Raw genomic sequence first — 13,953 nt, forward strand, 5'->3', positions numbered from 1 at the left:
TGCTACGCTCCATCTCCTAATCGGGTGCTCTTGCCGCATGTCATGTAGTCTGACTTGAACCGTTTGCGCAGCAAATTGACTCCCTCTCCTTGATCCGTTAGTCCGCCCAACTGATCCACTCATTTTCTGAATATGGCGGACTTTCACACACACCTAGCTCACAATTGGACGATAGATTACAGCATTGGGTGTAGTTTATCACAGAACAAATGCATGAAATGAGCCTCATGAATAGTAGAAAGTGAATGGAAAAGGTTACTGAAAGGTGAGTCCTACTTTTATATAATAGTTTTATAGTGAAATGTGAGTGAATTAAAGTTAGTGGAATATGAGTCTGTTACCAAAAGTAGTAAAAAAGCCAATGAGACATTTATTGGTGGACAGAATGAAATGACAAAATGAGACACTTATTGGTGGACATAGGGAGTACATAAATGCTTTCAATCCTAACATCAATCATAATACTCCATCTGTCCAAAAAAATACTCCATTGTTCCATTCAAGATGTCCACATTTCCTTTTTAGTTTTTTTCATTGAAGATGTTCACTTTTTATATTTGGAATTAAATTCCCCTCTCATTTCTCCTCATTAAAATATTCAATCACCTTTTCCATTGTACTTTATAACAAACAACTATTCCACCTAAAATTCCGTGCCACTCAAGAATGTGGGTATCTTGAGTGGGACGGATGGAGTAATTCATTTTGTAGACGACATGAGTTTCAATAAGAAATTAGTAAAGTAAGAGAAAAGTAGAAAAAATAGATAAAGTAAGAGAGATATGAGGGAATAAAGTAAGTAAAGTATGGTTGAGAGAATAAAAAGTAAGTAAAAGATGAGAGAGAAACTTTTCATTTTAAAAATATAACTATTTTTTGTGAACATTTCGAAATGACAAATTGAGACAAATTTTCATGAAATCTTGCACTTTAGCTTACAAACTGAAACATCCATTTGAATTAGAATGCATGCATTGGCAACAGCTTGATATTGCTTTCTGCTATAACAATGAGGACAAATTTTGAGGTCCTTTTCATTTTTCAGTATAATCTGTACAACAAATTTATTTAAACAAGAAATGCAAATGAGAAAAGAAATCCATGCTTAGAGTGACCACAGTGGGTAAGTCGCAGCTAGGGGTGCTTAAACGGTTCTTCGGTTCTCGGTTAATAGGGACTGGAATCGGAACCGGCCGATTAATTGAGGAACCAGAACCGAAAAAATCCGATTCCAGTTTTGGTACCGGTTCCAACTTTTTAATAAAACCGGTTCCGGTTTGGAAACGGAACCGACCGGTTCCTAACTGGGAACCGGATTATAATTCAATTTTATTTATTTATAATTGAATATGCTAATAAATCTAATTGAATTGAATTGATTTTTAGTTAAAGTAAAACAGTTTGAAATATTGAGTGATTTATAGATTTTTACAGTGTTAGATTTGCTTCTAAAGTATTTAAACCGTAATACTTTGAATCTACAATTATTTCCCCAATCCATTTTTTATGAACGAACTACAAGGAGTAGGACATCATAAGTTTGTTTTAATTTCCAAATGAACTTATACAAATACAATATCATTTCATATGATAATTGAACTTTATAACAAATCTATGTAACAATTCATTTAACATATGATTTTAACCTGTTTGTGAATAATTTATTAACCGTTCCGTTATAAACCAAAAAGTCACAACAAGATCAATTAGTATTAGAAATTCCATTGAATATTTGTTTAGCCAAAAAAGGGAAAATGGAAGCCAATTTTAAAACTTATTTTATAAAAAAATTGCTAAAGTTTAGAACTCCTACTTTTTTTATTAAAAAATTGATAACATAAACTAGTCCATATATGAATATTATTGTATTATAGGTTTGTATTTTTTGTGTGTTTATTTGAATTTTTAGGTATTATTTATTATATTTCTGGACGTTGGATTATTATTTTTTAAGTATTGAACCATTTAAAATTATAAATAAATTTCGATTAAAATTACACATCGGTTCCGGTTCGCAACCGGAATCGACCGGCTCTTCGGAACCGGTCGGTTTCGGTTCCGGTTTCAAGGATTTCTGAAAGTTTAAAATCGGTTAACTGGTCAACCGGTCCGGTTAGAACCGGAACCGGCCGAATAAGCAGGCCTAGCCGCAACGACCGTCGCGAGGCGTGACGCCTATTGCAAGGCGCAGATGAGCCACGACGGGGGACGAACAGCCGCATACGCAGCGGGGTCGAGGCGGAGGCGGCGGTTGACGGGGCGGCGCCGCAGCGGCTGCTGCTCCCAGTTTTTTATTTTTATTTTTAATTTTATTAATTAATAATGTGATAAATAATGTGATTTTATTTTGTGGATGTGATGACTGGGCGGATAAGTTTTTGTGGCTGTGATAACTAGGCGGACACTCTTATATGACATGGCCTCACAGCGGATAAGTTTTTTGTGGCTGTTCCGCCTCATTGTTGACACTCTTATATGGCATGGCCAAAACATCAAACCATAGTCGTGAAACTGATGTCACAATGGAATATGAACAAGAGATCGAGTGCAAAAGCACTAGCAGTGAATGACATTAGGAGCCAAACAAGGAATATGTAAACACTCACTAAAGAAATATTACAAAGACTGATTAGGAGCCAAACAAGGAATATGTAAACACTCACTAAAGAAATATTACAAAGACTGATTCATAGAAAAAATATTGTTGACTTACTACCCCTGCTTCTCAATATTATTCCCTCTGTATGTGAATAGAAGTCTCGTTTTTCCATTGCAGTCTGTCCGCAAATAAGAGTCTATTCACTTTTACAATAAATCATATATAGAACCCATATTCCACTAACTCATTTCACTCATATTTCATTTAAAACTAAGCCATTTTTCTTTATTCGTCCGTCCCATAGAAATAAATCATATTTCTTTTTTCATCCGTCTCATAAATATAGTTCATATCCATCTATGACCAATGTTGTCAATCTCGTATGGTGGCTTATGGCGATCTACCCGGAAACCGCCATAGGGAATATGTGGTATCGGTATGGCCGAAAATAGTGGTCAATAATTAAATAAATAAAATAATACTTATATATTATATTTAATATAAAAAATTTAAATATAATAAAAATATAATATTTAAAACTCTTAAAGCAATTAATAAGGCATAAAATGATGGTGGAAATATGATGTACTTTTTATATTTTAATTTAAAATTAGGCTGCGTATGGGTTCAATGGGTTGTAAGGTTAATTGGGCCGGTCTCTAGTTATTGGGCTGAATAGTAAAAAATTGGAGATAAAAAAGTCAAAATCAAAAATTAAAAAGTAAAAATAATGCCATGGTGCCATCCCCGTGGCGGCCGCCACAGAAAAATGCCATAAATCGGCAGGTTGTTGGCATTTCCATCGCCGAATGCTGTGCAATAGCACCATATCCCCACTATATCCGAGTAAAGCAAGAGAAATGTAAAAGCAGAGATGGTGTTTTTCTATTTTAGGAAACGTTTCATTTTTAATCGGAGAACTCGAAAAAGAAAAAACGTTGTATTTTCAATAGAATAGATGAAATATATTACTACGGCCTACGGGCGATTAGACACATGAAAAAACGTTGTATTTTTAATGTGTCTCTCTCTCCTCACAAACACATGGACACAAATACACAGGAAAAAATTGAGATCACATAAACCAAGAGGCCAAAGTTAAAAACAACAATCAAAACTGCAACAATTTTACTATAAAATCAAGTAATCTACTCATCTAGTAACACCCCCAAATACCGGATAGTGTAGTCCCAAGTTCGACCGAAACCCAATTCTATCACTATCATCTTCTCTGCAAACGAATCAAAACTTATTCAACACGCATAGAAACCAAATTTTGTCTAACTAATTATACAATTGAAAGCCACTTCATCACTCCTTAATATCAAATAGCAATGATGAATTTTAAATCAAGAACTCTTCAAAATTAGGGAATAATTAAACATATATTTCTAGAATCTCATAAAAACATTTGACAACTTAGGAGAAGTGCAGAGTCGTAGGAGTAGTTCGAGTGAACCACCATTGATAATGCGTTGATGCTTCAACTAATTTTTCTCGAATAATGAAGAATATACCTAAATGGGGTTACCTCCTGTGAAATCAGACAAGTGAGTGCGAAGGCAAAGCCATAATCCGTTCGAAATCTTCAAAACCAGAATCAGCCTGTGTCACTGTACTAGCAAAAGACATAATAGCAAAAGGTAATGTAGTAACATGATATCTTCCCACTTTACGACACCCCGAAATGAAAGGCAATTAAATAGAACATGAAAGATTAGTAACATCATTCACAAGAAAACGTAATGAGTCTACATGAAAACAGCCAAAATGTCACAAAATTGAGCAGAACTAACAAAACACAGCAAAATACAATAGCTTAAGATAAATACTCAAGCAGCCAATAGTTTTAATATCACAGACCAGCTCTATCTCACGGTAACTATGTCATCAATCTTCAAGATCATCCGGACGCACTCTGAAGCCAAGGAAATTGCACTTGTGCTCACGAGCAGGGGCTGCACTACATTCTCCTCCAAAATGTTAGTGATCTGTCCTTTCCTCACATTGATCCCTGCATTGATTTCACCTTGTGCATGCCTGTTCCTGAGCTCGGTGACGATAGCAATTGGATTCAACCCTGCGTTCTCAGCCAATGTGTAAGGAATCACCTCAAGTGCTTCAGCAAAAGCTTTGACACAGTACCCTTCCATTCCCTGCAGCACCTTTGCCCAAGCTCCTAACTGCCTCGAGAGCTCTATCTCAGGTGCTCCGCCACCAGCAATCAGATATTTCTTGTTAACCAAACACCTTATCACGCACAATGCATCGTGCAAACTCCTCTCCGCTTCATCAAGCACCAGATGGTTCGAGCCACGGACCAGCACACTCGTTGTCCTCCCCATATCCTTAATTCCCATAATCTTCACAATCTTCCCACCGTCTCCCAGAGGCACCTCCTCCACGATATCAGCATACCCCATCTTTTCAACGCGGAAGTGCTCAATGTTAGAGATTGGCAGGCAGTTCAAAGTCTTGGTGATGAACTCAATCTCATCCCTCTCTATGTCCTTAATGACTAGAATCTTAGCCTTGGCTAAATAATGCAACGACAAGTCCGTGACAGCATCCCTCAAGATACTCTTCTGAATCAACAACACATTACACCCCGTTGCTTTAATCTTCTTAATCATCCCTAAAATATAATTTCTCTCCTCCTTCAAAATCCTATCCATCTGAGAATAGTCAGACACCACAATGCTCTGTTCTATATCGGTTTTCGGTGGGGAAATCTGAAACTGTATCACAGCAATCTTAGCATTTTCAACCCTAGTCGGTCCACCAGCAGCATGACTCACCTTCTTATCAAAAACAAGTCCATTAACCAATTCAGTATCATCAACAGTTCCGCCTAATTTCTTCACTATCTTAATATCTCTCAAATCAACTAAATCAGGCTTCTCAGAATCCACAACAGAAAGCACAGCATCAACAGCTAACGGCGCCAAGAGAGAAGAGTACTGAGATACAACCTTAGAATTGAGCGACGTCGACGCCGATTTCACAAGCGAATCGCGATCTGAGAGCTCCACGGGGACGGCCATTGCGGTGAGGATCTCGGCGGCCTTAATCGAAGCCTTGTGCAGCGAATCAGAGACGACGGTGGCGTGAATTCCTGAATTTAATAGAATGAGTGAGGCTTTGAGCAGCGCACCGGCGATGACGACGACAGTGGTGGTTCCGTCTCCGGCGACGATGTCCTGAGATTTGGAGAGCTCGACGAGGAATTTGGCAGCGGGCTGGAGGACTTCCATTTTGTTGAGGATGGTGGCGCCGTCGTTGGTGATAATGACCTCGCCGGAAGCGGTGGAGATCATCTTGTCCATGCCCTTGGGGCCGAGGCTGGTCCGCACGGCGTCCGCAACCGCCTGCGCCGCTGCGATGTTCGCCATCCGGATGTCGTCTTTACGCTTGTTATCGACGAAGGTCTCTGTGGGCTTCGCCTTTGCCACCGCCGCGGATGCCATTGTTTGGGAGTATTGAGAGGGTGTGAATTGGAAAGCAAAACCCTAGAGAGAGAGAGAGAGTGATATGAGAGTGAGAATGAGTGCCTAGGAGATTTCTAAGAATGCAAATTCTTAGAAATTGGACTTCTATTCTTGAAAGCACTGTGCGATTAAAATGCAAATTCTAAGAATTTCGAAATTTGGGAACTATTCCCTCCGTCCACGAATAGAAGTCCCATTTCTATCCGGCACGTGATTTAGAGCCTCGATCTCATGCCCGATCCTCCAAGATCGGGCTCGGGCGTTGTCGGGCATCCATTGCAGACGTCGGGCGTGCCCGAGGACGAGCGAACATTTGGTCTCGACCGATCTCTCGCCCGATCCATCGGGCGTGAGATCGGGCGCCCATTGCGACAAAACGCCCGAGCCCGATCTCAAAAATTTTTTTATAAAAAAATTGATTTTTAATTATAAAAACCAATTTTTAAATTAAAAAATCGATTTTTAAATTAAAAAATCATTTTTTAACTTGAAATAAAAACTATAATAAAAACTATAATTTCACAACGATCCATACTAAAAGATGGATCCGTGAATTAGTGAAAGAATATATTTTGTAGAATATAATCCTTCACACTAAATGAGCAAGTTTTGCATTACTTGAGTAAACCTTTTATAGATAGGTTTTCAACTCCAACTTTTATTGTAATTTCGATCTGGGACAAATGGTAGTTTTATGGATAGGTTTTCAACTCCAAATTTCTTTGTGATTTCGATGTGGGACAATAGTTTTACACTTAAAAGAGAGTTTTTTGTTGTTTTATGTAAAAATTTGTTTGATTTCAATACATAATCTATGTTTAGCCTAATGGTAAATGTATCTTAAAAAATTATAGAGGTTGTATGTTCAAAGCCCCACTTCCAACATATTTTTTTTTACCTTTATTATATTTTTCTCATATTATTCTATTAATGTAAGTGTTTTATTTAAATTTATTGTGTTCTATAATAGTGTATTTATATTTTGCTATTTTTATTTGATTAAAATTAAATATAAAATTTATAATTTTTTTTTAAAATTAAGTAATGCGTGATTTTTATTTAATTAAATATGTAATTTATAAAAATAATTTTTAAAATTAAGTAATGCATGATTTTTATTTAATTAAATATGAAATCTATAAATTCTTTTTTTAAAATTAAGTAATTCATGATTTTCATTTAATATAGTATTTAATTTTTCTATTTATAAAATGTGAAAATATAAAAAAATAACATTAAAATTGAAATGAAAAGTGGATAAGAGATAGGGCATCCACTAGGGCTCCACCATTGCAAAAAGATAGGGCATGCTGATGTGGCAACCATTAGGACTCTCACTAGGGCTCCCACTAGGGCATCCATTGTGGATGCTCTTAAGAAATATTAAGAAAAGTGGGTGGAAGAAAGTTAGTGGAATAGAGGTGTCACTTGTATATATTAGTTTTAAATGATATGTGAGTGGAATGAGTTAGTGGAATGTGGTGTCTCTTTACCATTTATGGTATGTATGAACCGGGACTCCTATTCGTGGACGGACTAAAATGGAAAAACGAGACTCCTATTCATGGACGGAGGGAGTATATTTCAATACCACGCACAATATATATGCACTTTATAAAAACAATTAAATGCATAATTTAAATTCTAAAATTTCTCAATTTAAAAAACATACTCCCTCTGTCCGAAAAGAATATACACTTTAGTGGTGTTCGATTTCCTATATAAATAATATCAAGATATAATCTAGGATTAAGTTATAAGGTTATTTTAGTCATAGGGGTTAGCTATGACTAATTATCTCATGATTATCCATCTAGGTTTGAATTATCTCATGATCCAAACACACTACATATTTAATCCCGGATACAATCTTTCAAATCGAACACCCCATTTGGATTTGGCATAAGTTTTAATGCAAAATTGATAAAGTGAGAGAGAGGTAGATAGAAAAGTAATTAAAGTATTGTTAATGGATAATGAGTCTCACCTCATTAGAGATAAAAGAGTTTCCGAAATTAGAAAATACTTAATTTTGTGGGTTTTTGTGGGACTCAGGGATGTATATTCATTATGGTCCATAAAAATAACATATTTTAGAATAACATGAATTATAATGCAAATTGGTAAAGCTGGAAAAAAAATAGAAAGAAAAATTTATTGAAATATTGTTCGTAGAAATTGAGACTCAATTCTCCATCCTCTTGCACTTTGTCGCCTATTGTTGATTCGGGCAACTTCTACTTGACTGCCACTGATGCTTCAGTCTGCGTTATCGCTCGCGTCTTTGCTTGTTGTATTGTGATGCATTTTTCATAGGCAGTTTATTAGCACTGAAATGAACTGCAAGTACATAGTACTCACTACGTCCCCCATTTTGTTTCCACTTTTGCCATTTTTATCCGTCACTCATTTATTTTTCACTTTCACTTTTTTTTATCATAAATGGTAAATAGGTCTCACATGGCACCAACTTTTTTCACTTACATGTTATTGTATAACTAATATATAAAAAGGGAGATCTACTTCCACTTACTTTTAAAACTTACTTTTTTTTACGTTTTTAAAAATCTGTGCCCACTACAAAGTTGACTAAAAATGGGAGACGGAGGAAGTGTAAAGATAGTAAAGTTAAAAGTAAGCAAAGGTATCGAATCCACGTTGAATAGAGTAAACTATATATCATAATAAAATGTCATATACTACTTGGTGAAAAGAGTTTTTTGGATTATTTTTTTCAAATCTAGAAAGAATTAAGTAAATAATAAAAGTGAGCAAATAAACATATTAGATAATCATACAAAAGAAGAGAATTTCAGGGATATAATTTCACAATTTTAGTCTGCCAATTACTCCCTCTATCTATGATTAAATGTCCTATAACAGTAGATAATCACACAAAAGAAGAGAATTTCAAGGATATAATTTCACTATTTTAGTTTGCTAATTACTCCCTCCATCCATGATTAAATGTCCCATAACTGACCCCACTGAGTTTAAAGTAATTGTTTGACCTTATAAAGTGAAGTGGGTAAAATTTTTTAGTTGAATGTGAAACCTACTTTTATACATTGGTTTTATAATAAAATTTGAGTAAAATGAGTTAGTTGAATGAATGGTCCACTTACCAAATATAGTAAAAGTGAAATTAGACATTTATTGATGGACGGACGAAAAAAAAAAATGAGATATTTAATGGTATACACATTTCATGTAAATAAAAAAAATAAATTTTGTTAATTAATATTAGAACATGCTTGAAAATTGAACTTCATGAACTAAATAACAACAATATCACAAACATCAACATTAATATAAAGTAAAAAAAACATCAAACATCAATCATCAATATGCAAGTAGCTAAATAAGTAATATGTCGTGAAATCAAAACCATGATTCCATTCCATCATCAAAAATAAAAAATCCAACAAATTTTACAAAACTAAAGTCTAAAACCAATATAATACCATCATAATTCATCAAACTAATATTCAAAAATCATAATCATCAACATTCACACCTCACTTCCAACAGTCGAAGACGTCTCATTGGTTGACACTAAGCCAAGATTTTGTAGTTCCTTCACCACTACGAGTATGACATAACTGAAATACGAATAAGTATTTAACAAATGAAGAACTAATAGAAATAAAATATCAAAAACTCACAATCATCGTAATGCTTATCGATAGCTGATTCTGAGACACCTTCTTCATCTTTGATAAAACAATTGGTAGACCTCAACCAATCTTCTGTTCATAACAAAGCCTTTACCACTCTTGGGGTCAAAGCGCTTTTAAATGGCGAAAGAACGCGACCTCCCATGCTAAATGCCGCCTCAAAAGCAGCACTAGATATAGGAATAGCTAGGATATCCCTTGCCATCTCCGAATAGGAAAGGCTGTTGTGTATTTCTTCCACCACTCAAGGATGTCAAAATTGTCAACTTCATCCTCAGTCATCACGTACAGACTGTCTGAGAGGTATCGAGTGAGCTCCGTCAGGTCAGACATATCTGCAACATTGTTGCTAATAACTCCAAGAGAACATTTTTTTTCCTTTGCCAAGAAAGCGTTGATTCGCCGATCTATTTTTTACTGGGGCATTTTGTATTGTTTTTCGTGGTTGTGTTTTACCCAATATTGAGGCCATTACTGCCTTGTACATCTCATATATAAGTCATGGATCAACTTGTTCAACTCTTCCAGCAATTCATTTACCCGTGTGCTACCATACACCAACTTCAAACAATATTCCACATGCTTCATCTTTTGCATGGGATCTAACATGGCAGCAATGTAAAGGATTTTGTTCATCTTCGGATTTAGCTCTGTTTCCTCTACCCAATACTTACCAAGCTTCAATCTCACCCTCATAACCATGTTTTTGAGACCATCGTCTTCATCCTCTTCCAAGTCTGTTATGAGACTAATCATGTCACACAGTTCCATGAGAACTTGATGTGATGTGACATAGTGGGTGTAACATCCCGAATTTCCGAACCCTAATTTTAGAGCCTAGAATTTATTATTGATGACGTGGGAGACGTGAATTATTTGATAAATGAATTTATTGCATGAGTTTCTTTGACCGGGAAGTTTGAAAAGTCAACCTTATTTGATAAATGATTTATTAAATTATGAGGTGAATTATTTGTTTTAGGGTGAGTGAGAATATTAGGGAAAATTTCCATAAATACTAGCCACCTAAATATTGAGATTTTCGAACCCTTGGACTTTTGGAGAAGGAATTCTATTTTTCCGGATTTAATTCAATTCTTGGGATATTTATCCAAATTAAATCCAAAACCCAATTATTTCCCTATTTCTTAATGGGAAAATCAAGCCTTATTAATATTAAGGTGATTTTCGAAAATCACCTAGCTTTGGGAAGGAGGAATTTATTTTATTTTAATTGATCCCTTATTTGATCTCCTTCCATACCTAGAATTAAAATATTCTACCAAATATTTCCATACCTCAAGAGATCTTGTCATATCTTATTTTAGTTAATATTAAAAAATCTATGCCTTATTTAAGGCACATATTACACTCCTATCTTCTATGCCAATGGGGGAGGATTTTTATTTTTATTTTGCTCCGTGATATTTTGCTCTACTCCGTAAAATATTCAAAACAAAATCTTGGCTAATTAAAAAGCCTAATTTTCAAAAACTACATGATTTTGCCTTAGAACTTATTTTTGGTATTTCTTCTTCCCTACTCCACAATATTGTTTTATTTAATTGTGGAGAATAAAATCTTACCAAATATTCTATTTTAATTACCTAAAGATCTTGTTGAGCACTATAAATAAGAGAACCCCTAACCCTAGCCCCATAAAATTTCGTCCCCCTTCCCCATAGTACACGCCCCCCCTCCCTTCTTCACTCTCTCCAATTTTTATTCTATTCTCCAATATTTTGTCATCTTTTGAAGAAGAATTGAAGTTCAATCCAAGAATCTTGAAGAACCGAGTCTAATACTTAATTTCTACCGTTCGTTTTTCTCATAAGGTATTCTTATATTTATCTTCTTCTTTCTACTCGATTCCTCTTCTTCCTAACCGATTAATCGGTATTCTTGGACCCTCATGCATCTTATTGGGTGAAAGTGGGATAAAAGGGATATGGAAAATATGTATGCATGTGTGCGTGTGTGGGTGCGTGTATGCACGTGTGTGTGTTGTGTTTGTGTGGTGTGTGTATGATGGCAAAATACTCTTGTGTGACATATGTTGATGTTAGATCTAGAATTGAGATGCGAATGGAACTTATGCGATGAACATGATCTTGATTGATTAATGATGCTAAAATAGATCGGTGGGAAGAGGGAAAAACGTTGAGACATGCATGAGTTAGGAGTTTGTATTGAATCTGATTTGTGATATGTGCCTATGTGATTAAAAAGGTGAAACCTCAGTTGCGAAGCCGGATAACAAGGGAAAGAACATACTTGAAACCTAAGCAGTCGAGGTGGGCTTTATTCTTAAACTCGTTTATGTTGCAAATTTATGAATGTGGAGAGATAAGGGTGGTTTAACTGTTATGCCATGCCTATGTCTGTTTTGTTGTGATATTGTGCGCTTGATGCCCAGTTTGAGAGTTTGCTCCATTGGGCTATAGGGCTATGGATATGATTAAACGAATTCGGGTCTCAGTACGGGCCGCAAACCCTACCAGGCTGTGTACACAAGGGGATCGGGAGCCGTCCTTGCTAGTCGGCCGGTTTCGTGGGTGAAAAGTGTGGCCACACTTTCGTCGCACCATGGAAATGTTGAGATTGTGGAAATTTGATGAGAAAAGTGGGGAGTTGTTTGACTGGCCAGTCTATGGAAATTATTTTTTTGCTACTCGTGATATTCTCTTATAACTGCTTAAAACTCGAGTTCACTTGGTAAGGATGGCATAGCTTATAAAATGTTTTGGCAACGAGTTCACTGAGTATTTCAAAATACTCAGCCCTGCATGTGTTTTCCTTATGTGCAGGTTGAACGACGACGAGCGGTGGCGGGTGTTGAGCATATTAATTAATTAAGATGGGTGTTTTGAACTTCAAGCGTAGTTGTGTCTTCATACATAGCTGCACTTTCTCTTGGCCGTTTTCCGCTGAATTCTCTTGAAACACTTTAGTATTATTTGGATATTTTGCACTTGTTCCTTTCGTTTTAGAATCTTGAGACATCTTGTGATATCATTGGGATTTATTGAACCCTTCAGTTTTGATCATACTTTATAGTACTTATCCTTCATTTATTTCTCTTGTTTAAACCATTGACTTGCGACTCTGATAGCTTGTTTAATACTTAGGTCAAGCCTCTTTAAATGAAACCTAGCCTATGTTAAATTTCTTTTAAGTCCGTTTTGGTAGCAGTCGCCGTATTTATTGCACCCTAGGAGGGCGGGCTGTTACAGTGGGTGCTAGAGACGAGACCAGTAAGATTTAGAGTTGTTCGAGGAAACCACACAACCTCTTCACTTTAATCCAATCAAGTTCAGTAGGAACACCAATTGACATTTTTTTGTGCTTCCTTTCCTTCAAGTCACTTACAAAATCAGGATTCACGGTTTGAAACAACCTCATAGCCAGCTCATATGGCAAAGCCACCTCAAGCATCAAGTAGGTTAAGTTACACCTGGTTGGCACATCCATGCACAAGAACTTTGATATATCAACCATAGCTATCTTGGCTATCTCCTTGAAGGAGCGGGATCCACTTGGCGATGCCTCTATCCATTTCACGACTTCTCTAACTCGTATCACAGACACGCTTATATCTTCCAATCCTTCATCAACTACCAAATTGATTATATGGGAAACACATCGTTGGTGAAGGTATTGACCATTGGCAGCAACGATGTTCCTTGCATTGAGTTTGGAGTGCACGTGTCTCATTGTTAAATCATTGGCGATCTTCCCTGGACAACGCTGCAGCCAATCTTGGTAAACGCCATTGTGTTACAACATTGATGAGTCTCGTTCTAAGCCTTGGTTACTGGTCAGTATAACGTGCTTTATTGGATAATATCTGCAAAATAGTTGCTAAAGTGTGCAGGTTGAGGTACCAAATCAGGAGGAAAGGATCGGAAGAAATTCGAGTGAAAAAGCAGCAAAAAATGTGCAACTGGCCAGTATAAGCAGGAAAAGTGCAAACTGGCAATTATGGGCAGAAAAGGTGCAAACTGGCCAGAATGGATGCTACCGAACTGGACACGAGAAGGAAGGACTTGCTTGTAACAATCAACTACTAAAGAGGGGCAAAATTTTCATTTCGCATGAAGAGGCAGCCCTAGAAATTAGGGCAAGCCACCCTATAAATAGGATTTGAACATAAGGAGGAAGAACTTATCACTTTGGACTTATCACTTTT

At 36.3% G+C, this 13,953-nt stretch overlaps 1 protein-coding gene across 1 annotated transcript; it reads right to left on the reverse strand.

Moving 5' to 3' along the window:
• Positions 1-4,284: 4,284 nt before the first annotated feature.
• Positions 4,285-6,165, reverse strand: LOC125195639 (T-complex protein 1 subunit delta-like). Its single transcript, XM_048093770.1, has one exon. The coding sequence runs from the start codon at positions 6,064-6,066 to the stop codon at positions 4,468-4,470; it is 1,599 nt and encodes a 532-aa protein (XP_047949727.1). The 5' UTR covers positions 6,067-6,165; the 3' UTR covers positions 4,285-4,467.
• Positions 6,166-13,953: the final 7,788 nt, after the last annotated feature.

The sequence above is a fragment of the Salvia hispanica genome, chromosome 6 (assembly GCF_023119035.1).
Source record: "Salvia hispanica cultivar TCC Black 2014 chromosome 6, UniMelb_Shisp_WGS_1.0, whole genome shotgun sequence".
NCBI classification, from domain to species: Eukaryota; Viridiplantae; Streptophyta; class Magnoliopsida; order Lamiales; family Lamiaceae; genus Salvia; species Salvia hispanica.